This window comes from Myotis brandtii, unplaced genomic scaffold (assembly GCF_000412655.1).
Source record: "Myotis brandtii unplaced genomic scaffold, ASM41265v1 scaffold38, whole genome shotgun sequence".
Lineage (NCBI taxonomy): Eukaryota > Metazoa > Chordata > Mammalia > Chiroptera > Vespertilionidae > Myotis > Myotis brandtii.
In genome coordinates this window covers 4746143-4771709 of record NW_005364596.1, presented here as the reverse complement: position 1 = coordinate 4771709, position 25567 = coordinate 4746143, and the positions used below count along the sequence as shown (strand labels likewise).

Sequence of the window (25567 nt, the reverse complement as noted above, 5' to 3'; positions counted from 1 at the left end):
TTAAATTTGGCCAGGCAGCAGCAAGGATCGGCACAAAACCTGATCCCCGCTTGGAGCATTAGCACTTGGGCCTCCACTTCACCTGCATGGGACTATCTGACTTTTCTTGATACTGACATAACGTTATTCACAAAATATCTGAATATGCTTTATTATCTAATAACTCACTGCTTTATTTAACCCAGTGGTTCTCAACCTTCTGGCCCTTTAAATACAATTCCTTATGTTGTGACCCAACCATAAAATTATTTTCGTTGCTACTTCATAACTGTAATGTTGCTACTGTTATGAATTGTAATGTAATTATCTGATATGCAAGATGGTCTTAGGCAACCCTGTGAAAGGGTTGTTTGACCGCCAAGGGGGTCGCGACCCACAGGTTGAGAACCGCTGATTTAACCTGTTGGGTAATGTGAATTAAAGGTTAACTGACAAGTGCTCTTTAATAGGATTTAATTATGGCATAGAGAAGAATCTACATGAGACCGTAGTTAAACTGAAATCTTTGTAGTCCTCCTTTTTTGCCCTTTCCTGGGGAAAAACAATGTTTTCTCTCAATAAGAAATAGCAGATTCTAAAGGTTTTCTGTTATATTTAACAAGAGGCCCGGTGCATGAAATTCGTGCACTTGGGGGTGGGGAGTCCCTCAGTACCTTTGGCATGTACCCTTTCGAAGTCCAGGAGCCCTCAGGGGATGTCTGACTAACGGCTTAGGTCTGTCGGATATCCTTAGTGCTGCCACGGAGGTGGGAGGGGCTCCAGCCACTGCTGCTGCACTGGCCAGCTGTGAGCCTGGCTTCTGGCTGAGCAGCGCTCCCCCTGTGGGAGCGCACTGACCACCAGGGGGTAGCTCCTACATTGAGTGTCTTCCCCCTGGTGGCCAGTGTGCATCATAGCAACCGTTAATTCTGCCACTGGGCTGAAACCGGCTTTCCAACATCCCCTGAGGGGTCCCAGATTGCGAGGGTGCAGGCCAGGCCTAGGAACCCCACTGATGCACGATCAGGGCCGGGGAGGTTGGACAGCCAGGGTGGGACTGCGGGAGGGCTCCAGGGCATGTCCGGCCCTTCTCGCTCAGTCCCGATTGTCAGGACCCCAACAGCAAGCTAACCTACCAGTTGAAGTGTCTGCTCCCTGGTGGTCAGTGCACGTCACAGCAAGCAGTTGAGTGGCCTTAGCATATCATTAGCATATTACGCTTTGATTGGTTGAATGGCCAACCAAACGACCGGACACTTAGCATATTAGGCTTTTATTATATATGATGATGTGGAAGCTAGGCCAAATACAAAAGATTTATGAAGTGGTAATTGTAAAGAAACCATGTAATAGCACTAAATGGCTAATCAATTGTAATTACAGGAAATAGTTAATGAATACATAATTAAAACGGCATCATGTATCTTTTGATTATAATTATTAAGGTACATGAATAAGCAGTATTTCTCAGATTTGTTGTCTTCTATGCGATTTTAGACAATATATCCAATACATCTGATCATTGTAGAGTAATTCCTTCACATCTGTATTACAGAAGACACTGGTCTTAATTTGCATGTCAAATAGGTGATTATAATAGCATCATATTCTAGACAAGTGGGTTATTCATTCCTTCTTGCAGTTGTTCAATGATATTTTGCTACTTGTTTAATTCAACATTGAGAGCCTTTTCCTCTTATTGAGTTATGGTCTATTTTATTTAATATTTTCATTTGTTGGATTTTCAGTCTAGCTCTTTTATTAGGTCTTTACAGAAGATGTAAAACTAGAAAAATTACAAGGAGTGCCTACTGTGTGCAAACAAAACATTCCCAGTCCAAATATGACTCTGACATGAAATCATAAACATTTGCAAAGATAATTTGTAACTGACACCTCTGCTTCTTGCATAGCATTCAACTGGGGCCTCCTTGGTCTTTTCAAAACCGGACTCTGCCAGCTGCCAGCTGCAGTGCACTGATTTTAATTTAGAAGAAAAGCTGCTTCTTGTTTGGACATCACTGTTTTTTTGTTTGTTTGTTTTTGCTTTAAAAAAAAAATACCCCCAGAGAAAAAAGTTGAGACCTAATCAGAACAGCTCCAATAAAAGATTTTCTACTACATTTGACAGAGAATTGTAACTCTGAGAATAACTGAATTTGGGTAGCCTGGACACATCGAACCCTAGAACTTTTTTTTTTTTACATTGAGGTACAATATATATAACATAAAATTTGCCATTTTAACAATTTTTAGGTATACAAGTCAGTGGCATTAAGTACAACCATGACCACTAATGATTTTCAAAATTTATCCTTCCATTAAGAAACGCTGTGCCTGATACCGTTGTAATTATCTGGTTATTATTTAACAGGATAGGAGTAAAGGAGGACTAGATAATATAGGCATGCCATTTATACAGCTTTGCTAATTTAACACTCTCCAAGTCTGTTCCTGCTGATTGACGGGGAAGGGACTGGACAAAGGCAGTTTGGACGCATGCCCAGTAAGGTCTGAGTGATGTGAGAAGGTGTCTACCTGTCTGTCAGTCACACCTTGAAGCTAGAATAGGCATGGCCACTGCAAGGGCGCAAAACCTGAACATGTGAACTTCTGAACAAAGCAAGTACCCTCTCTCTCACACACAGGGCTCTTGGCTCTTGCCTCTCCTGCTTGCCTGTGCCCTGTGACTCCTGCTGCAGAGGGCATGCTCCCTGCACTCGCCCATGTGGCTCATGGCCGGGGGGACCCACACAGTGGACTGATAGACTGAATTTGAACTGAGGCTGAATTGGACCCGGCTGCAACATGAAAGAAAGCTCTGAACATGGGCTCTCCTTTTGGCTCTGCTGGACTCCCAGCTGTACCTTTTTCAGGACTGGGTTAAGGGACATAGGACTTTATAACGCAAGGAATAAAACTCCACACAAATAAAGCCTTTTATCACATCTCAGTCTTCCATGGGGGCTTCTGAAAATGCTTATTTCAGTGGTACCCCAAGAAACACACTTCTACCTACTCGTGTCTGAGAAATCGGGCCCATTAATTCCTCCAGCAGCAAAACCATTAAGCAAAACTCATATTCCACCCTCCTCAATCCCTAGTAGCACTAATTTACTTTCTCTTCCCAAGAATTTGCCGTTTCTAGATATTTTATATAAGTGGAATCACAGAATATTTGTCCTTTGTGTTTGGCTTACTTCTATTTAAAATAATGTTTTCCAGGTTCATCCAGGTTGTAGCATAAATCAGAACTTCACTCTTTTTTATGGCCGAATAATACAGTGTGACAAAAGCAGGTTTACAGTTGTTCATATGGAAAACAATGCAATAATTAATACCTAATAATATGAGAATAAACTCTGTTTTGCATATTCACAACTATAAACCTATTATTGTCCCAGCCTGTATATTGTATATATATACCACATTTTGTTTATTCATTCAACTATTGATAGACACTTGTATTGTTTCCACCCTTTGACTACTATTAATAATGCTGCTATGAACAATGGCATACAAGTATCTGTTTGAGCTCTTGTTTTCCATTTTTTTGGGTATTTACCTACAAGTGAAATTGCTGGCATATGATAATTCTATGTTTGCATTTTGAAGGAATTGCCAAATTGTTAAACTATTTCTACAGAAGTTGCATCATTTTACATTCCCCGCAGCCATGCATAGGGTATGGGGGAGGTTCTAATTTCTCCACATCCTTGCCAATACTTGGGTGTGAAGTAATACCTTACTGTGGTTTTGGTTTGCATTTCCCTAATGTTAGGTATATTTTCATGTGCTTTTTGGTCATTTATGTATCATCTTCAAAGAAATGTCTAAAATGTCTAAATATATGCCCATTTAAAATTTGTTGTCTTTCTGTTGTTGAGTTGTAGGAGTTGTAAATAGATATATAACTGATCTTTGTGTGTTGATGTCATATTCTGATATCAGATATATGATTTACAAATATTCTCTCCCATTTTGTGGGTGACAAGGATTGCTGGCTACCATCAGAGGATGGAACAGCCTATGAGAGATTCCACCCAGAGTCGCAGAGGGAGCATGGTTCTACTGACATCTTGATTTCAGACTTGTAGCCTCCAGAACTATGAGAGAATAAATTTCTGTTGTTTTAAGCCACCCAGTTGGTGTTACCTTTTACCATAGTCCTGAGAAATGAACACATGTTCCAACTTTGATACCTTTTATTTCTTTGTCTTGCCTAATTGCTCTGGCTAGGATTAACAGCAATCCTTTCAAACTCTTGCAACACACTTAAGAGGTGGGATGACTTCCTCATGCTATGAGGCCAGCATAATACTTACTAGTATGCCAAAGCAGACACAGACCCAACAAGGCTTCAGACAAGTACCCCCAGTATTTACTGATGCAAAAATCCTCAACAATATACTAGCAATCTGAATTTAAGAGCATATTAAAAGGATTATACACCATGACTAAGTGGGATTTATGCTAGGAATGCAAGGATAGTTAAACATATGAAAATCAATCAATATAGTATATCACATTCATAGAAAGAAGAGGAAAACTCACAATCATCTCAGTTGATGCAGAAAAGATATTTGAAAAAATTCAACACCACTTCTTGATCAAAATATTCAATAAACCAACATGGAGAAAAAAAATTTCTAAAAAATGATAAAAGCTACATATGAAAAAGTCCAACTAACAATACTCAATGGTGAAAAACTGAAAGCTTTTCCCCTAAGGTCAGGAAGAAGACAAGAAGGCCTGCTTTTGCAACTTTTACTCAACAGAGTACAGTTCCTACTTGCTGATCTTTCCACAGAGGAACAGGATAGATCTGCCTATTCTGCCATTTTGCTGGTGTTACTCTCAAACGCTAGAACTTTTATACTATCATCATCTGTAAAATTGTACTTAAAATTCAGATATATGCAAATAATAGCACTGGAAAATAAAATTAATCATTAGCTAACAAATCACATCAAAATAATTTAGATACCATGGCTTTAGTTCTAAATTAAAAGATGTTTTCATTTACATAAAATTGTACATTAATCATTAGTTATACTGTGTTTCTCTCAGTATGTTTAGATTGTTCCCTGTCAGACTCTAGATATATAAAAGAGAGGTGAGAGATTCATGATTTTTTACTAATCATCAATGAAACTTGAAGGATGACTTTCATTTAGTGTCAAAACTCAATATTACCATTAGCCCTTTATTTGTGAGACAAAAATGGCCTATGTCCAAAAGTATTAAAGTTCTCATCTGACTACATTTCCAGTGTTCACATTTCTGGATTATTCTGTTTATTCAGACATAAAGGAATGCACATATTAGAGGGGGATATTGTATCTTCACTGCTAATTCCTTTGAGGAAGAAAATTTTCTAAGTATATTACTAACCTTTCTTTTTGTCTATTTTCTCTGCTCTGGGAAGTGGAGTGATGGGTAAATCTGGGAAGGCTCAGTCCTGCCCTTCTTTCTCTTGGGAATGAGCTGCCTGCAGGGAGAAAAACACCTCTTCGACTTTCCCAGGAGCAGATTCTCCCCTCCCTTTAGAAAAAGGGTTGTCCTGGTTTAGTGTTGCCTACATCTAGATGTGTTCTCTAATTCTGGAGGCTTTGTGAGCAGGCCCATTTGGCTCTCATATTAAACTATATTCTCCAACTTGCCTTTTATAAAGGTTTTTTTTTTTTTTTGGATTACTATCCAAAGTTAAATCTCCTCTGTCACCATATATTTGACCTCCTTTACCCTTTACTACCACAATGTAACAGACAGATGACATATTATAGAATTGTACACATGAAACCTATATAATTTTATTAACCAATGTCACCCCAATACATTTAATAAAAAATGAAGGTGGTATCTTTGACCTTCACATTCTTTGTTTTATTTTTTAGTTTGTTTAGAACATAGTCGGGGAGAGGGAAGTCGTTTTGCTTCACTTACTCCTCCTATCTAAAGTTGGTATCCTTCCTGAATTCTCTATCATCAAAAAGCTTTGAGCCTATAGTAAACAAAGCTGAAAATCCAACAAAGTCCACCAAGAGCTTTCTGAATCTTTAATCAAGCTCCTATGTTTTTCTCCAATCAAAGGAATTGAGACGACTTCTTTGCAATTTCAGAAAGTAGTTTTTTCTTTAAAGAACACCTTAGGCTATTAGGTTATCATTTGGATCTTTCTAAACTTACTATTGAACCTGATGTTGCACACTGAGGAAGAAAGCTTGAATCCTTTTACTGGGAAAAGGCTGACAAACTCTTCTATGTAAGAATATAGGTAGATCTTCAAAGTTCATTTGATATGTAATCTACTCCTGAAGAAATAAACTTTTAGACAATCTGTTCTACTAGGCAGGTAAATAACTTATTCTGCACACATGACATTTCTGAGTACACTTACCTCTGCTGTGTACTTGGCAGAATTCCCCACGATGACAATGACCTTTCCTTTGAAGCTTTGGAGCATAGCGGTGTGAGGGCCCTGGGTAAGTTCCCCTTCTGCGGTGAATGCAGTGCTGAATGGAATGTTGATGCTGCCTGAAATGTGACCCCGAATAAAACTGAGAAGGGAAGTTTAAGGAAAACACTTATTTGTGTGCAGACTTAGAGAGAGGGGGGGCGGGGTAATTGATTCCCAGAAGATAGTACCATAAAAATCAAACACAGAGACCAGACTTGAAAATTCCTGGAGTGGACAAAACCGGTTTAGTCATACGAGTAAAGTTTAATTTAGCTTAATTTCCAAGACAAGCAAGGCTGACTTGACCTGGTTCACATCTTGCCTATGCCTCTGAAAATCATAAGTGAAACTCAATTTGTTCCCCCAAATTGATAGGAAGTAACCGCTAACCAATTCCCTTTCATTTAAGAAAATTCGAATACTGTGACCAATAAACAGTCATTGCCTCCACACTGTATAAGCTGGATTATGACACTATGCCTCTGAGCCTTATTTGATGTTTTGGTTTGAGTGTTCTTGGTTTGCAAATTGTCTCTTTGGTATGTGCACAATAAACTGTTACTAATTACTACTTTGGTGATTCATTGGCTTTATTTATGAATTCTTGACAGTTCTAAACATCTTCCATGCTCACATGAGTACTTTATCTAAATGAAATAAGGCACCTCTAAGGAAAAAAAAAGTTAAATGTGAAAATGTAATGGAAAAGAGAAAGGAAGATGACTGGCCAAAGATGTAAAGAATTTCCTGACTAAATGAAGCATTGTGAAAGTGGTCCGGATGCAGCAAATCAATGGCAATTGCATGGGCCACATAATAATCATGCCTTTAAGTTCATTACTACTACTATGATTACTCCTAAGCTCTGAAAGTAATATAGCCAAGCAGACATTCCCAGATATAATTTGATACTGCAAAAGTCTATCTCCTTTGGGTAAGCGATTGCTAAATGGGACTCTATTTAGAATTGTTAAGGTCAACAGCACTGGTTGGAAACAGTTCTGTTGTTGGTTTATTTCTCAAGTAAATTTAGCCGACATTTCCACTCTTCAATTTTATGGTCTCTAAAGGGACTGATGCTTATTATATTTGCACTTTGGCAGGGTTCTGATGGTTTCATTGACTATAAATTTTATTTTTGGAATAAAAAGCATCTATTAGCTTAAAATATTTAGAAATACCTTAAGATCTTAAAGAAAAAATATATGCCCTCCTCAGTAAGTAAAAAGTACAATTAAAAAAGTACAACTAAAAGATGATTATCTATATAGAGTCTATAGAGAAAGACATTCTTAAATATTATTATCTGTTGAATAACTATTCACATAAATAAAACAACTGTAAAAACAGGTCTAAAGGAGATATATATGATGCTTTGGTAGAATATGTCCATTTGGAGAGGACAGGGTAAGTTTTCACTGAGAAAGTAAGTGATGGCCGAGTTAAAATTTGAAGAATTAATAAAAGTTATTTAGGTAAAGAAATGGAATGGAGACAGAAGAAATTTGAGGCTCTTATTCTCAAGAAAGATGGTGCACACTGACCACATACTTTACATTTAAAATATTTTAGTCAGCTGCTTCTTCCTCATTTTTCCTTTAAAGAACATTTGGCATTAATAAAGAACTATTAAAAAGTTCTGAAAATGAAAAGAAAGATAGAACATCAGTATCTCATTGTTTAGAGTCTTCTAGAAAGGACAAAGAATTCATGATCATTGGCAGATCTTCCTTGGTTTTTATCAGTACTACTCTCTCAAACATTTACAATTATCCAATGTTCTCAATTTCAGTTTTCATGACCAGTAATGACTTTGTTCTCAGCATGTCATTAGTCTGATAGCATTTTTATTGTCAGTAAGAACATACCTTAAAATGAAAATTTTTGATAACACAAAGAACCTAATGACTCAAATATTATTTGCAAATGTATATACATCTACCAAACTGAATCAGTTGCTAGATATTTTATTTATCAAAAAGCCTTTAGCCCTTATCAACCATGAATGCTTTTTTTTTTTTTAAGTGTTTTTATAGTAGCAAAAGCAATACAAACCTATCTTGGTCAAATACTATAGCAGACATGTTTGAGTTGCCTGCCCACCCCCCATTCTCTTGCTGAAAGGGCCTCAACTACTGACCCTGATGAAAGGGTGAGCCCTCAGCTGTCATGTTTGTATCAGATGATCCTCCCAGATCATGATTGACAGCATAGTAGGGAGAGAGAAGTGAAGGGTTATCTGATGCAGGCTGAGCCAATCAGGTTCTCTCCTTTGAAAATCAGAAATAAAGATAAAATACAATGTTCAGACTATACTAAGCTTTATAAGCTAATGTCACATTTGAGTGTCTTCTATATACAACTTGTTCAGCAACATTTTAGAAAATCGGTGACTATGGAATAATCTACTTATATAAAAACCCTGGATGTAACATCATGTCCCAAAGCTCGACCAACTGGAAGGCAGTCAGTCCTGCAGGGGTCGTCTTGGAAACGGCTTCACCCTCCCCCAGCTGTTTCCTGGAGGGCGAGGTTTCAGGCAGGAACCCACCCTTGGAGCAGAGTGTGGAAGTACTGAGTCCTGGGTTGCCTTGCTAAGGGCTGTGCCCTCCCCGAGCTGTTTCCCATGAGGCCTGAGGGAAGAACCCACCCTCGGAGTGCCAGGAGCGCCCAGCAGCAGTCAGTCCTGGGTTGCTGAGGCGGAGGCCACAGCATGGTAGAACTCTGGGTCTGGCCCAATAGGGGGCGTGGCCAGCCTTCAAACCAGACCCTGACAAGGGGGAGGAGGCAGCCCCATTCCTCATAGAATCTGCTGTTGGATAGCTTGCTGTCAGTGGCCTACCAGCCAGGAACCCCATTCACCTGCACCCCGGACCCTGACAGGAGGGAGGAGGGAGCCCTATTCCTCATGTAATCAACAGATGGCCAGCTTGCTGTCAGGGGCCTGGCAGCTAGGAATCCTATTCACCTGCATATCTGTATAAAGTTTTAATACATTATATTAGAGGTCATGGTGGTACTGTTTTACCCACAGTGTCTACAGGAATTGCTACAAATTTACTTCTCAGTGGAAGCACCTTTCATTCCCAATATAAATTACCCATTCCATTAAATGAAACTTCCATTTCTAGACTCAATATAAAGAGCGAAGTTGCTAAAACTATTAAAAAGGTCCAACTTCTCATTATTGATGAATGCACCATGGCATCCAGTCATACTATGAATGCCATAGACAGATTACTAAGAGAAATTATGAGTCTGAATGTTGTATTTGGTGGGAAAGTTCTTCTTCTTGGAGGGGATTTTTGACAATGTCTCAGTATTGTGCCATATGCTATGTGATAGGCCATAGTACAAACGAGTTTAAAGTACTGCAATGTTTGGGGATGTTTCAGAAAGTTGTCTCTTACAACAAATATGAGATCAGAGGATTCTGCTTATAGTGGATGGTTAGTAAAACTTGGAGATGGCAAACTTGATAGCAGTTTTCATTTAGGAATGGATATTACTGAAATCCCCTGTGAAATGATTTGTAATGGATCTAATATTGAAGCTACCTTTGGAAATACTATATCTATAGATAATATTAAAAATATATCTAAACGTGCAATTCTTTGTCCAAAAAATGAGCATGTTCAAAAATTAAATGAAGAAATTTTGGATATACTTGATGGAGATTTTCACACATATTTGAGTGATGATTCCATTGATTCCACAGATGATGTTGAAAAGGAAAATTTTCCCATAGAATTTCTTAATAGTATTACTCCTTCGGGAATGCTGTGTCATAAATTAAAATTGAAAGTGGGTGCAATCATCATGCTATTGAGAAATCTCAATAGTAAATGGAGACTTTGTAATGGTACCAGATTTATTATCAAAAGATTACGACCTAACATTATCGAAGCTGAAGTATTAACAGGATCTGCAGAGGGAGAGGCTGTTCTGATTCCAAGAATTAATTTGTCCCCATCTGACACTGGCCTCCAATTTAAATTGATTCGATGACGGTTTCCGGTGATGCCAGCATTTGTGATGACTATTGATAAATCACAAGGACAAACTCTAGACAGAGTAGGCATATTCCTACCTGAACCTGTTTTCGCACATGGTCAGTTATATGTTGCTTTCTCTCGAGTTTGAAGAGCATGTGATGTTACAGTTAAAGTTCTAAATACTTCATCACAAGGGAAATTAGTCAAGCACTCTGAAAGTGTTTTCACTCTTAATGTGGTGTACAGAGAGATATTAGAATAAGTTGAATCACTTTATCAGTCATTGCATCACTGTTGTTTTTATATCATGTTTTTGTTGTTTTCATATGTTTTTGTCGTTTTTTATCATGCCTCTGTTGTTGTTATATCCTTTTGTTACTGTTTATTAATAAATTTATATATTATTTTCATATACATTTTACTAATTTCCTTTCATCTCTCACACTTCTATTATAGAGAAAGGGCAAGTAGAAAAATTAAAATATCTCCCCTAATTAATTCCCTTTTAATGTGCACGAATTTCATGCACCGGGCTACTAGTAGTAGCTATAAAAACATCTGGTTATTATAGCAGTCATCTGGTCAGGTGTTTTAGAATAGAGCTGTTTACTACTCTGATAGTACTCTGTGATTGGCAAACATTTTTCTCTGGTAACTGGTGACTTTATCCTGTTGCAGTAAGCTGTTTCCTTCCCCCAAAACATACCACTCTGCTCAACATTCCATTTGGCAGACATTACCAAAGCATTCAAGAGTGTGCTTATAACAAAGATACATTTTCACATTAAACAAAATTTGGTAACCCAATATACAACGAAACCAGAAAAAGTAATTAGATTTTTTTACAACTAATTATTAGAACAGTATTAACAGGTAAGGATGATGGGCACTGTTTTCTCAGTTTCTGAAACATGAAGATTTTTCTGTATTCCTAAGTCAGTCTCCAAAACAATACTGCCAATACATGCACTATACTTTAATCAAGCAGATAGAATAAATAGCAGTTTTAAAAATAATACAGGTATATTGTATAGGTAAATTACATAGGTAAATGTTCATATTCTAGAAAGTTCCTTTACTTTACAAAAATATTTTAAAATTCCTTTAACATATTTGATGGCTCAAAAGTGAACACAGAAAGCATCTTATGTTTTTCTAAATCCTAAAAGAACACAGCATTTTTGTTGCGTACCACACTTAGTGACATTATATCTCTCTATCCAGAGCATACCAGCATTTCACCAGACCACTTATGAAGGTATCACACCTTTATATTAACTTGTTTGTTGCCATGTTAACTAATTATAATTAGTTAAACAGAGCCAGCCCGAAGTAAAGGCTACACCTTTAGAATATCAATAGATACAAGGGAATATGGAATTAAACCCATGCCTTTCTCATATATAATGCAACTAAACAGCATTAATTGATGTAAAAGTTACATCTTTAGATAGCATCATTTTTCCTTGCTAAATCTATTGCTGCTTTCTTTGAATGGCATCACCGTCTCCCATATCAGTCTAAAACTTCATTTTTGACATCTCGCCAGTGGCAACATCTAACATCCTGTTGCACTAATAAATCCAATCCTCCTGTCTCTCTATTCCCATTACCACTTACTTGCCTATTTCAGACACTCATTACCTTGAGCTTAGACTATTGCATCAGATTTCTGTTTTTACCCCCAATTCTCATTTTGCCACTTGGAAATCCGTTTTATTGGATTAAAAATTAAAAAACAAAGTTCTGATGATCACCCCTGTTGAACAACCTTCCCTGGAGACCTATAAAACAAAGCTCAGATTTCTCAGTTCAGCCCTCATGAATAGGACCTAACTACTTCAGTTCCCACCAAACTGAATCACATACTGTTTCCAGTATATGTCTTACCAAGCTCCTATAGTTTTCTCTTCCTAAATGCCTTTTTCCTTATTTCTGAGTGTTCAAATATTAATCATTCTTTAGGATTCCTTCATGAAAGTTTCTCTACCCACAGTGTCTATATACTTCTCATGACATTATTTAGATCTTGTCTAAAACATACTAATGTACATGGCTTCCATCAAGACTTAAAACAATTTATAGGAAGGATCTATTTTTATCACATCTACGAAACTCTTACAATGCTGAATATAGTGCCTAGAACATACTAGTATCTTACATATCTACTGAGTAACTAAGTTTCAGAATTGTGCCAAACCTAGAATATGTGTCAGTGGCAAATATGTTAAATGCCTCCGGTCCCTCCTAGCTAGTGGCACCACTACCTATCAATACTTGAAGTGCCACGATAAATAATTCTCCTTTGTCAATACACAGGATAAGAAAGGGAAAGAAACAGTAACAAAAATTATCTCTCTGGATTTTCTCCAGCATAGGTACTAACCCAAAGGGCCCAATACAATTGGTTTATTTTAGGGTACATCTAGAATCCTCACTCTTTGTGCTGTGAATATGAAGGGATGTTTATGTACATCCAATCTCTGGGCGATTCCATTCTTCTAGTTTTGCCTGGACAGGACCTCCTCTCTCATCCTTCCTCCACTTACCTGGTCAAAATTCTTTAATACTTTCTTATAGCCTTTGGAATACAATCCAAACTTTTTATGCAACATTCTTCAGGAAGCTGCCTTTGCCTACTCTGGTCGCATTTCCCATCCTCATATATTCCAACCACGCACATCCAGAGTACTTGTAATTCACTGAATGTGTCCTTCTCACACCCTGTGCACCCAGACAGTATGTGTTTTCAGTCTGAAATGTCCTCTCTCTTCACCAATGGGAAGACCTACCTCAGGCACCATCTGGCTTAGGTGATCATCCTTATAATCCCATGGCCTTCTGGGTATGCCTCAGACATAGACATTTCAGGCTGTATTATAATTATCTATTTAATGTGTCTGTCTTAGTCACAAGACTGTGAGCTCCTAGTGGACCGGGGTTCTCCATTGCTGGGCAAAGTAGTCCTCAAACAGGATGAACTGGCTGAGTAAATGAGACTGCATGGCATTCAGGACTTGGGTCTCGGAGCAAACAGGAGCTCATCAACAATAAATGGACCTTTCACAATTAATGATTAATCCAGATAGAGGAGACATTCCTCAGGAGTGGCTACCACGTACCCCCACATACACCAGATCCATTCAGATAAGGGTAGTCTGAACCTCCACCCAAATGGGATGAAAAAAAAAATCTCACAAAACCTCATTATTACCTACCCTGCTCTGCACACAAGTATCTCTTAATTATTGTGAAGAAATTTAAAAAACTTAATTATTTAGGGCACAGAGGCAAGAATAATGCTAACACGCCTAAGAATGAAAAACATGGTATAATAATGAAAGCAACTAAGTTTATGTGTTTTTCAAATTAAAAAATGTAAAACTGAACTTGTCTTCCCTTCGCTTTCAATATTTAAAAAAAGGTAAAAAGTTTACAAATAAAACTGCAAAAACAGCCTTGACATCAAGCAAATGAGAATAACATCCCTTCAAAGTACTTCTGTTTACAGATACCACCAGTTGGACCACGTTTGTTTACGTGACTAACACGACTCTTAATATGAACTCCAAGAATTTTGTAACTCAAACTATTTACAACTATTGAAGAAAACAAATTTGGCTAGTGTATTATCTTTGATGCTAGTAACATTACTTATGGAATGTATGCCACTACATGAGAAAAATTTTCTATTGCCTCTTTAAAATCTGCAATTACATAATTTTTTTTTCTGAAATCCCAATAATGTATTGGAGAACAGACATAATGGACTTTACTGTTATCTAGATTGACATTTTATATTTTTTCCTTATAAAAACAAAAATAAAATATGATTTCCATAAAAATTTCGCTGTTTAGCCTCCTTGTTATAAGCTGTTCAGCTCTCATATTAAGGACTTACACCAGATAATCTGTAGGGTTGATTCTTATTCTACATTTGGGATTATGCCTTTATTGTCAGGTGGGTGAAGCCATCTCCTTGTCCTCTAGCCTTCCTTTTCTGAACTCCCCACCCTCACTCGCTCCCACCAAGTTTAGTGGCAGTTTCCTTAGATTGTTAATTCACTTCTCCTCACCTACAATCATAAAAACAGGTAACAGATTAAAATATTTCCTCGTGCAGGATATTTGTAAGTTAATTGAGAATATTTAAAATACAAGGTAAATGCCTGAAGCTTTAACAGACTTTCAGTTGAGGAGGTTCAGACAGGCTACTCTCAAAGATAGCATCTTGGCCTATGGAATTTTTTAAACTGAAGAAATTTGAGAAACAACATGTGCAGAAAGGACTTTCTGTCTTTCCCCGAATCAGGTTATAAAACCTGCACTGAGAAGTGCCCTCCCTATCCCAGAGAAAATCTCACAAGAGTTCTATTTGCATAAATTATTTTAATTACTTTAATAATAGCCTTTAAAATGAAAATAAGGTACTACACTATGATGCTATGTTGTTTGATAATTTTATAAAAAACTATGACTAAAGATTCAACCAAAAGAAACATAAGCTAAAAAACTGAAGGTATTTTAAGCCTTTGAAGTAACAAATAAGAAGAACTTATAGACCAGGGGTCCCTGACCAGTCAAATGGAAATTAATGCTTGTTTGGGAGTCAATGCACTCACCTACTCTGCTAAGAAACTTCCAGTATCCCCGAAGCCTGAACAATCAGGGACATGAACATTTATATTCTCACCATACTCAGGGACCTCACAGTTTAGGGAAAATAGAAAGTAGTAACTTTTTACAAAGAGGTAGGGATATATCATTTGATTTAGTGGCCTCTCAAATTGTATTTTCAGTAATCAAAGACTCTACGAATTGCTTCAGAAGTTCTGCAAATGTATGGTTTTAATTTCATTTTAAAACTGTGATTAAAAATATGCACATGAAAATTTATATGGCAATTTTAGCATATGAGAAAATCTACTAACCTGCTAACCCTCACATATTATCCTCATTTGTAGTTAGGAAATGCTATGAATGTTAACTTATGAAGAATCCTATATAATAAAAGCCTAATATGCTAAGTGTCTGGTCATTCGTTCAACCAATCAAAGCGTAATATGCTAATGATATGCTAAGGCTGCTCAACTGCTTGCTATGACTTGCACTGACCACTAGGGGGGAGACAGTTGACTGGTCGACCAGTTGCTATGACGTGCACTGACCACCAGGGGCAGACGCTCCAACTGGTAGGTTAGCTTGCTGCTGGGGTCCTGACGATAGGGACTGAGTGAGACGGCTGGACATGCCCTGGAGCCCTCACCATCCCTCCCTGGCTGGCCAACCTCCTGCATCCCTCCCAAGCCCCGATCATGCACCAAGCCTCTAGTATTAATTATAAAAGTCTTCATTTATATTTTATATATTGAGTTTCAAAGAAAAACTTTATTTTAAAAGGGAGTAGCTCTGTTCAAAAACAAATTTGAAAATCTAATAGATGATGAAAAAATTAGGATAAAGATTGAACTGTTACTATTTTGTACTCATTTATACTTTAATGCCAAGCAAAATTACCAGAAATTATGGTACATTTAATGTCAGTGAAAAATATGTTCTCTATAAGTCAATATTTTGAAGATTATAATAAATTTAATGATGAGCTCTGGCAAACCCTCTCTAGCCTACGAGTTAGACCAGGTAAATACTTCTCATCTTTGCTGAAATTTTAGCCAGAGTAGGAAGGATTCAAATCCCCCAAGAACAATACACACTAGAGAAACACAAAAACTAATAAAATATCCCAACATTCTGGTTTTGTTTGGAAAGCATTTTCGGGCCTCTGGTATGTAATATTATCTTATAAAACATTATGCAACTCTACTATGGCATCCAGCTTGAGAGTTACTTAGCTATTTGAATTCAGAGGAATCCCAGATATGTTCATTGTTTTTACCACATGCCCTGTAAATGTAAAAGAATCAATATGAATAAGGCAGGACCACCCTCCAAAACCGCATGTACAAAGGATACTCTTCGCTATTCCGGATGTCAACCACCAGGAGCTTCGGTTTACTGGACTTGGTCTTCTTGGTGGGTGTTTTGAAGTGGCCTGTCACTGTGAGCTCACACAAGTCAATCAGGTCCTCTGCTGAAATCCGGGGAGAAACTTCTGACTTTAGGTCATTTAATGGGATGGATTCTCTTGACTGAAAGAAACATACAAATAACACAAATATTGAGAATATTATAGAGGCAAAGTGTAGCCAGTAAAAATATCTTCAGGCTCTTGATATCAATCACTATAAGCACACAGGAGAACAAGAAACAATCTCCCAGTCTACTGTGTAACCATGTTACTATTGCGGCTTACACTTTTATTAGTCACAGATATAGGAAAACATTACACTTTTGACTACTACCAAGCTCCTGGTTCAAATGTGAAAGAGATGAGGAAGATTTTTCCTTATGAGAGCACTGTGTATCTTTAAAAGCAGTTGTTTTTTCTCTAGTTGGTTTGGCACAGTGGCTAAAGTGTCAGCCCATGGACTGAAGGGTCCTGGGTTTGATTCTGATAAAGGGCTGAAGGGTTCTGGGTTTGATTCTGGTAAAAGGCATGTACCCTGGTTGCAGGCTCAATCCAAGCCCTGGTTAGGGCATGTGCGGGAGGCAACCAATCGATGTGTCTCTCTCACATCTATGTTTTTCTCTCTGTCTCTCCCCATTCCTTCCACTCTCTCTAAAAGTCAATGGAAAAATATCCTCAGGTGAGGATTAACAAAAAAATAAAAATAAAAAGCATCTTAAAAAAATAATTTGAGCAATTTCTTGATGTAGAAACAAAATTCTAGAGGTAGGTTGGGCTTCAGGAATAGTCCAGTGCTTTGGGACCGTTTTACAGTACGCTCAGATTTGCCCTTCTCCATGTTGGTGTGATCTTTAGACTGGCTTCTTAAAAAGCAATTACAAAAATAAAAAGGGGGAGGAGGATGTTTATGTGTTAAATTTTTTGAATTATGATGCAGAGTGTTGTACAGCGGCTGAAATGCTTTGGTCTTCCAGTGCAAAAGCCTTCGCCGAGTTAGCCTGGTGGAAGGATGCACAAACCAGACAAGAGTTTTACCAAATCCAATAATGATGTGGGGAAGAGGTTGTGTTTTGTATCTTTCCAGAAGGAGCAATGCAGCCAGAGCGTTATGTGTGTCACCACAATGGACCCAGAGAAGCTCCTTGTCCCTTTGTTCAAAAGACTGAGAGTTGCCCCAATGATAGCAATGTGGAAGAAGAAGAAAAGGAAGGCTATGCAAGGGGCCAAGGTGCCAACATGGGGTCAGCTGAAGAAGTTAATGACTGAAGCCCAGCAGATGGTAGAAAAGCAAGAAGTGGAAGCTACTCCCTCAACCATGTTTCTGGCTATGCTAGCATTGGTTAGCTGCTAGTCTTCTGTAAAGTCTTGTGCAGCCAAGTCCAAGGACTCTGAGTAAATATACACCAGCAGCAAAAGAAACTTTCATTTTGTAGCTAAAAAATGTTAACATGTCTGTAGTTTGATTTCTCTCTTATTGCTGTGTTGCATTGGCATTGTTTTGTTATTGTTTTAATAGCCAGAGTTTTGATCTTGATGTTCAAGTTTTACTTTTATGTTTATTGCAGTAGCTTAAAAACAAAAAAGGGGGAAATGTAGGAAGCGGCTCTAGGGTCAAGCCTCGAACTGACCTGTGGCAGGGCCACAAATAAGTCCCAGCTTGGAGGGCAGAGCCCTCCTAGCATAATTAAGTTTGACCTTATAGTCCTCCTTAGTTCCTTCCTAGATAGCTAATGGACTGTGGGAGGTGCAGCAAGTGCTGCCAAAACAAGGTGAAACTCACATGAACATTGTAAACATGTTGACCACTACCCTTGTTTTGCTTTGTGTGCTGACTATAAAATAAAGACTCGGCTTGCAGGCCATGGCACTGTCTCTCCATCAGAGAAGCAGCATCCCACCGAGCCCCAGCTGTATTCTCTTGTCTGTCTTCTTTAATCCTTCATTGCTCATCAAACATGCCCGTGCTGGACATAGCACAGTATATTCTTTCATTTTTTTGTAAATTCCTCTGAGATATCATCTCACACCTGCCAGAATGTCTACCATCAATAAATCAACAAACAAGTGCTGAAAAAGATGTGGAGAAAAGGGAACCCTAGTATACTGCTAGTGGGAATGCAGATTGGTGCAGCCATTATGGGATTTTTTTTTTTTTGAGAGTGGAATTTACTAAAAAATAAATAAATAAAAAATGGAACAACCATTTGGCCCAGCAATCCCACTTCTAGGAATATATCCTAAGAAGCCCAAAACATGAATCAGAAATAATATATGGACCCCTATGTTCATAGCAACATTATTTACAATAGCTAAAATCTGGAAATAGCCCAAGTGCCTAGCAGTAGATGAGTAGATAAAAAAGGTGTGGTACATTTATACAATGGAGTACTATGTAGCTTTAAAAAAGAAGAATTTCTTATCCTTTGCAATAGCATGGATGGACCTGGAGAGTATTATGTTGAGTGAAATAAGTAAGTCAGAGAAAGACAAATATCACATGATTTCACTTGTAAGTGGAATCTAATGAACATAATGAACTGACGAACAAAAAGGGACCAGAGACATGGAGGTATGGAACAGACTGACATATCTCAGGTAGGGGAAGGGTGGATAATAGAGGGGATGGGAAGAGATTAACCTAAGAACTCAACTATAAAAGTAAAAGTGTAATATGCTAATAAGACCAGACAGCTAAACGACATTCCGGACATCCTTCCAGACGAAGCTGGGGCTGCGAGGGCCGAGCCCCTTACACGAACTTCATGCATCGGGCCTCTAGTATACATATAAGCATAACCAATGAACACAGACAATAGTGTAGTGCAGGCCTGGGGTTGAGCAGGGGCTGGGAGGAGAGGGAAAAGGGGGGAAAATTGGAGGACATCTGTTATAATGTCAACAATAAAATTAAATAAAAAAAGTGGATTTTATCAAGATCTAGATTAAGTGATGACAGTGGAAATTGACAGCTTTGTTCTATTTATTATCTCTTTTTTCTTTCAATCTTTCTCTTTTCACTACTTTTCCTTGGCTTACAAATATACCCAATATTTTCCCACCCACAGTGGAAAATAAATTAAAACACTATAGCAAATAAGAAAATTACTTTCCAAGTGGTGGGTTTTCCTCCAGCTACTAACCCTCTACCTTCTCATCTTTAGTTTGTTTTTTTCCCATCCACTCCTGAATCACTGCAACTTGGTTTCTGTCATGATACAGAATAAGGAGTGGACCACTGACAGGGGAAAGGAAGAACGACACATGAAAGGCACTATAAGAAAACAGATGGAAGATAAAGGGTAGGGTTGAGTAAATAATGGTTTTTATGTTCTGAATATGGATAACTGGGGGGAAAAAAAGATAGTAACAGTGACAGACAGTAGATAAGGGGATGACAAGTTCAGATTTAGATATGTAAAACTGAGGTTGCATAAGTTCTACCAAGCTGAAGTGTTGAGAATGCATTTAGAGACAGAAACTGGTGTTTGGGGGAAGTCATGACTAGAGGATCATATTTTTGGAATTATAAGCATAGAAATTGAAGTTTAAGTCATGAGAAAGAGTAAACAATTTGAAGAAAAATGAAAAAAGGCAGGAAGAAATCCCAAATTTAGCAGGTACATCTATACAGTCTGCTGAGAAAAATCTTAAATTACGCAAACTATTAACAAGAATTGGAAACACATAAAGTTGAGATTTTTTAGGGAAATATCCATCAATTTTTATTTTTCCACATGTCTATAATAAATAGACTCTTCTTTCTTAGTGCTATATATTTCAAGCTCATGCATGAGACAGGCTTTTGTGAATGGCACAGACATTAACTATCATCTCAAAGGAATTTTAACAATGAAAAACTATCTTCAGAAACTATCAATCTACAAGGATCTATTTATCCATATACTTAAAACAATAAATTGCTTCAGTGGCATGTTGGTATTTTTATTTCTCCCTCTTGGTTTTAGAGAAAACAGGGGGAGCCTGCTATTTCTATTACAGACATATCGCATCTGAAATGGAGTTTGAAATAAAACCGTCATGCTCTGGAAGCTGCATAATGTAGTTCTCACACTAGAGAGATATTTCTCTCCCTCAAATAAAAGAGAGATCATGTACATGAATATGAAACCCAAAGAACAATGGACATAAACGTTTTTTTCAGTGATTATGAATTTATGTTAAAATTTTCACAGATGTGCCCCTGAAAAATTATGTGTAAGCTAAATTTCTGTAAGGAGAGTAATTTCCCCTTTGATATATAATAACATTTTAGAGCTATTTCATCTCTCTAGTCCTCAATTATTTCATGTATAAAAGGAAGGGACCCGGGTAGGTATCTTATATCTTATACTTTAGCTATAGAATTCTATGACTTTATTTCTGATTGATTCTTCAATTAGCAACAGGTACAAAAATGCCTGCTTACTTCCTGGGACAAAAGTTGGAAACCTGTACATAATACTTAACATCAGCAGAGGAGTTTCTATTAAAGGGATTCAGGAGCGATTCAAATTGTGAAGCTTAGCAAAGTGTTGTTCAAAAAGCATAACATGCTTATATAAACATATACTAATAAGAACTTATGCATTTCAACACAAGTAGCTGGCAAATATTTCATAGTTTAAATTGGTTGAAGTGAGGGCAGAAGAGATGGAGGTTACAGTAAGTGAACACTCTCGCATAAGTGATTTCTGGGGCAAAAAGGGGGTCAATGTGGCAATGTATGGCAGGAGTGGTGGTGAATGCTACTGTGTATGTTTCTGTAAGTTTCTGGAAATAATTTTCAAAATAAGACCAGAACCTGATACATTTTATAGGCTGAAATAAACATGATTAAAAAGCTAAACATGACAGCAGCTCCACTCAGCTGAACTCTTAAAAGTGGAATTGTGATACTTCCTTCAGGAATGTCAGAGAACTGCGATTCCACATAGAATGTTATGATCAGCTTTCAGAGGCAGCAGAGATTCAGGGTACAGCCAGCTGGTGGCTTAGAGGTCACAGTATTTTAGTTAGTCTCACTGACATTTTCATCCCAAACTCTAACTTTCCAAGGTACAGTCTTTAGTTGAATTGGGGTGTTTACTCTCTCACTGCTACCCTTTTCCTAGTAGTGATAAGTGCTACCATTTTTGCTCAGGTTTTCCTGTTACTTGGGAAATTGTCCCATCACTTCCCTCACGATAGAACCAAAGAATGTCAAATAAACGACCAAATATTATCTGGCTGGAAGCTTTAGTGAATCCCTGTGGAAGGATGTGTGGAGATCTCCCTCTCCCACAAACACATTGCTCTTAAAGTCTAGTCAATTTTTTTCTAACTCCTTCCCAAATTCACAGGATTGCCCATTCTATGAACTCTCATGATATTTTCACCCAATGGCAAGCAAAGACCTTAAGTATAACTGTGGCTTAAACTAAAGTTTGGCAGTTTCTGGGAGGACTGATGCCCTCTGCATTGAGAGCCTACATTTAGAGCTGGTTCCCAAAGCTGAAATATAAGACAGAATTCAGGAGTCAAAAGTTATGGCTTATCTTAACCTCCTACTGAATATTAGAACATGTTGAAAAGACATTTAATAAAACTCAAGAAATCAGAATTCATAATCTTTTCATAAAATGAGAAAATTTATCTCTTAAGACAAAAAACAGCAAAACATTACAAACAACCTAAGCATAATATAAAGATATCCACTATTACCACTGTTCTTTAACACTGTTATGAAGAATTGGGTGGAGCAATTAAATAACAGAAATATATAAAATGTATAAAATTGGAAAAGAGGAAAACTTATCAGTAATTTGCAGATGATATATAACTAGAAAAAGTGAAAAACTTATAAACAATGAGAACAACAATTGGCTGATAAATGACAATGATGATAATTAATGATAATGAAAACTTACAGTGTTTAGCATGTGCCAGCAGTATTCTACATATATTAACTAATTTAATCCTCTGTAATTCTATGAAATATTTAATATTTTATCTCTATTTTATGGACAACAAAGAAAATGATCGCATAACCACACAGAGCTGAGATTAAAAAAGTAATGTCTGCATTTTTAATCACTACACCAAACTTCTTGTAAAATCGACAATCTTTCTATCCATTAAAAAACTAGAAAATATAATAAAATAAAACATCTCAATAATAACAGCAACAGAAAGGCTCAAATATGAATAAATACCAACAAGAAACATAAAAGAAAGCTATAAACAATATGTTTAATTTCCCTACTTATACATACATTTAATTCAAACACAACATATATACCAAAATGATTTCTCTCCAGGAGAGTAAGAAAAGACATTCTATAATTCATGTAAAAACATAGTGCCAAATGTATAATCTTATTCTAATAGCCTCTTAGTACTAGAAAGGAAATAAAATGAAATGAATATAAATGAAAAAAGAATTCAGAAATGAATATAAATACATGTGGGAATCTAATTTATCATAAGGGGTATTTGGATTTAATGGGAACCATTTAGTTTATTAAAGAAAACAAACATATTAATCTTAAACTAATTCAAATATCTATTTGATAAGTATAAAGCTTAAAATCTATCAATTAAGTCAAGTCTGTAGGACTCTATTTGACTCCTGTTTGCTCAGTGTTTGCTTTAATTAATTTCTGTAGGACTTCTGAACAATAAACTATAATTCATACTGATGTATTTTGGAATAATTCCAGTTTAGCAAGGTTTTTTTTAAATTAGTAATAACTTTTCTTTTTTTTAGCAAGGTTTTTTATTTGCCCTTTTTGACTTTGGGGGAAAGGAAAAAAGAAATAACCTCTAGCAATGATTCTCTGGAAGATGTGAGATTGTTACAGATAAAAGCTATCTTTTGTTTTTTCATTATATACCTTTATTTGTTAAATCCTGTGTTGGCACCTGTACAAATCAGGTTAACAAAATGAATTTTTAGTAGCAGGTTTATTTCTCATATAACATGGCTTGTTTATTTAGTTTGCATATGTTATAGCATATCCTGGGAGAAGGGTTGGAATAAACAGGACATTTATACCCTGGGATTGTAAAAGTCACTGCAATGACTCCTGAATATAACAACTATGTCTGTTGTCGCTAGCCTTTCTGCAGAATTGTGCCAGAATCCATTTCTTTCTAAATGCTATGGAATGTCATTGACACATGAAAGGACAGCCTTGTACTTTGAGGCTGCATAAGGCAGATCACAGTGCAAGACCCAGATATACATTAGAAGTTGAAATTATCCTATCTGTGCCCATGGCTCTTCATGAAGAAAATATATTTTATAAACTTACTGTGGAAAAACATTGCTACAGAAGCTATCTCAAATCAATAATGAATTAAATCAGCTGCAAAGGAATAAAAAAACTGTCACAACATAACCTTCCTAGAAACTGCTATGTGGATATGCTAATGCTGATTGAAAGCATCCTCTGATGTCTGTAGGAAGTGTGAGCTGCCCTCTCAGATCAGTTCAGCTACTAGCTTGGGCCAATCCTAAATAGAATATTCTACCAAATACGACAATTGTTATTTTAACCAAAGATGATAATAATATTTATTTTCTTTTGTGTTTCCCATCAAGAACTTCACCCCCAACATCCTCCTACCAAAAACTTCTAAACATCTCTCTTTTCTTCCCAGGATACCCACCTCCCCTGCAAAAAATCATCAGTACAACACTCTAGAAATCCAGTGCTCGTTTAGTCACAATTCAATTTTTGTCCGGCTCTGGGCATTTTTATCTTCTCATTTGACTTGCTATTTATAGGGCACTGCTCCATTCAGAACAGACTTGTGCACAACTGAAATGTCCACATTCAGAAAAGTGGCACTTAGTAATTTGATGAGTAGGATGAGAAGACCCAGAGATTTCTATAATTCAGAGGAAGAAACATTTTTAATATGCAACTATGAAATACGATTTTCCAAGGTAACTACACAAAAAAAAGGATAATAGTGAATGTTTAAAAATATAGTGACATGTATTTAACATATGTTTCAAGCTTCGTACTGCTGCAGCTAAACAATTAGATTTTTAAATGTGAAAAGCATGAAAGGTCACTAGGAAAAGTAAGGATAAAAATGCATCACAATTTAGTTTCTTTACCTAGAAGTAAAGAATGACCCTTGAGTTATTTCAGTAATTGTATTTATTTTTAACTGTTTCATTTTGGTCCAGTTTACCCATTCAAACAATCTAAAACATGTTTTTATCCCTTCCTGATATAATATTTCCACCTGCCAAATAGTTTTCTGGTATGTTGAATTACATTACACCCCAAATTGGGAACTTACATACTGTGGAAAAGGCAGTTTATATAAAATGGTAACAACTTTGCTAACTCTGGACTTGGCAGCCTCTCTTTTAAATGACATTTGGAACTGGAGAATGAACATCATGGTGATCATGGGGACAAGGCTGGGCATTGATGATTTTCTTCCCATTCGTCTGAACTGAAGATCTGTTCCCAACCACCTTTCTTCAAGTACCCTCAATTAGCAAGACACTGTGAAGAGATGCAGCCCACAATTCCATACTACTATGAAAGGAAGACCTCTCTATAACTGTAAAGGCCTTAACAAATTAAATTACCAAGTGCTTCAGTAGGTGCTTAATATTTGCTGAATGAATAAAACTTAGTCAAAATTCTTTTAAAATGATGAGGAAAAAAGGAAAAGAAAAATTAAAGACTTAAAAAAAATCATTATCCTTCTCCTGCTTTTCCTTAATTCCCACCAATATTTCTCTCGCGTCTTTACATTTCTTCTCTGGAGGCAAAATTGTTCATATTAAGTTTTCAGGAGGGAGAACAGTTTGTCACTTTTAATTACTGATGCTTTCCATGTTATATGACAACTGTGTTTATACTCATATGTACTCATATATTAACACCCTGTACTTATTACTAAGATCACTATATTCATTCTGACTTGATTTAATAGGGTTATCTTTTACTGATTTCAAGAGAGAAATCATAAAGTGTAGTGCAGTAGGAAACAAGTTGGTTTTTTTTATAATATATTTTATTGGTTTTTTACAGAAAGGAAGGGAGAGGAATAGAGAGTTAGAAACATCGATGAGAGAGAAACATCAATCAGCTGCCT

At 36.9% G+C, this 25567-nt stretch overlaps 1 protein-coding gene across 1 annotated transcript in view; it reads right to left on the bottom strand.

Annotated features, from left to right (window-relative positions):
* TBCK (TBC1 domain containing kinase) overlaps positions 1 to 25567 on the bottom strand; it is a 178533-nt gene that overhangs the window by 15936 nt on the left and 137030 nt on the right. Inside the window, exons 23-24 of the mRNA XM_005872443.2 lie at positions 16408 to 16583; positions 6380 to 6539 (exon numbers count right to left, since the gene is read on the bottom strand). Coding sequence (XP_005872505.1) covers positions 6380 to 6539; positions 16408 to 16583 — 336 coding nt within the window. The remainder of the gene's footprint in view (positions 1 to 6379; positions 6540 to 16407; positions 16584 to 25567) is intronic.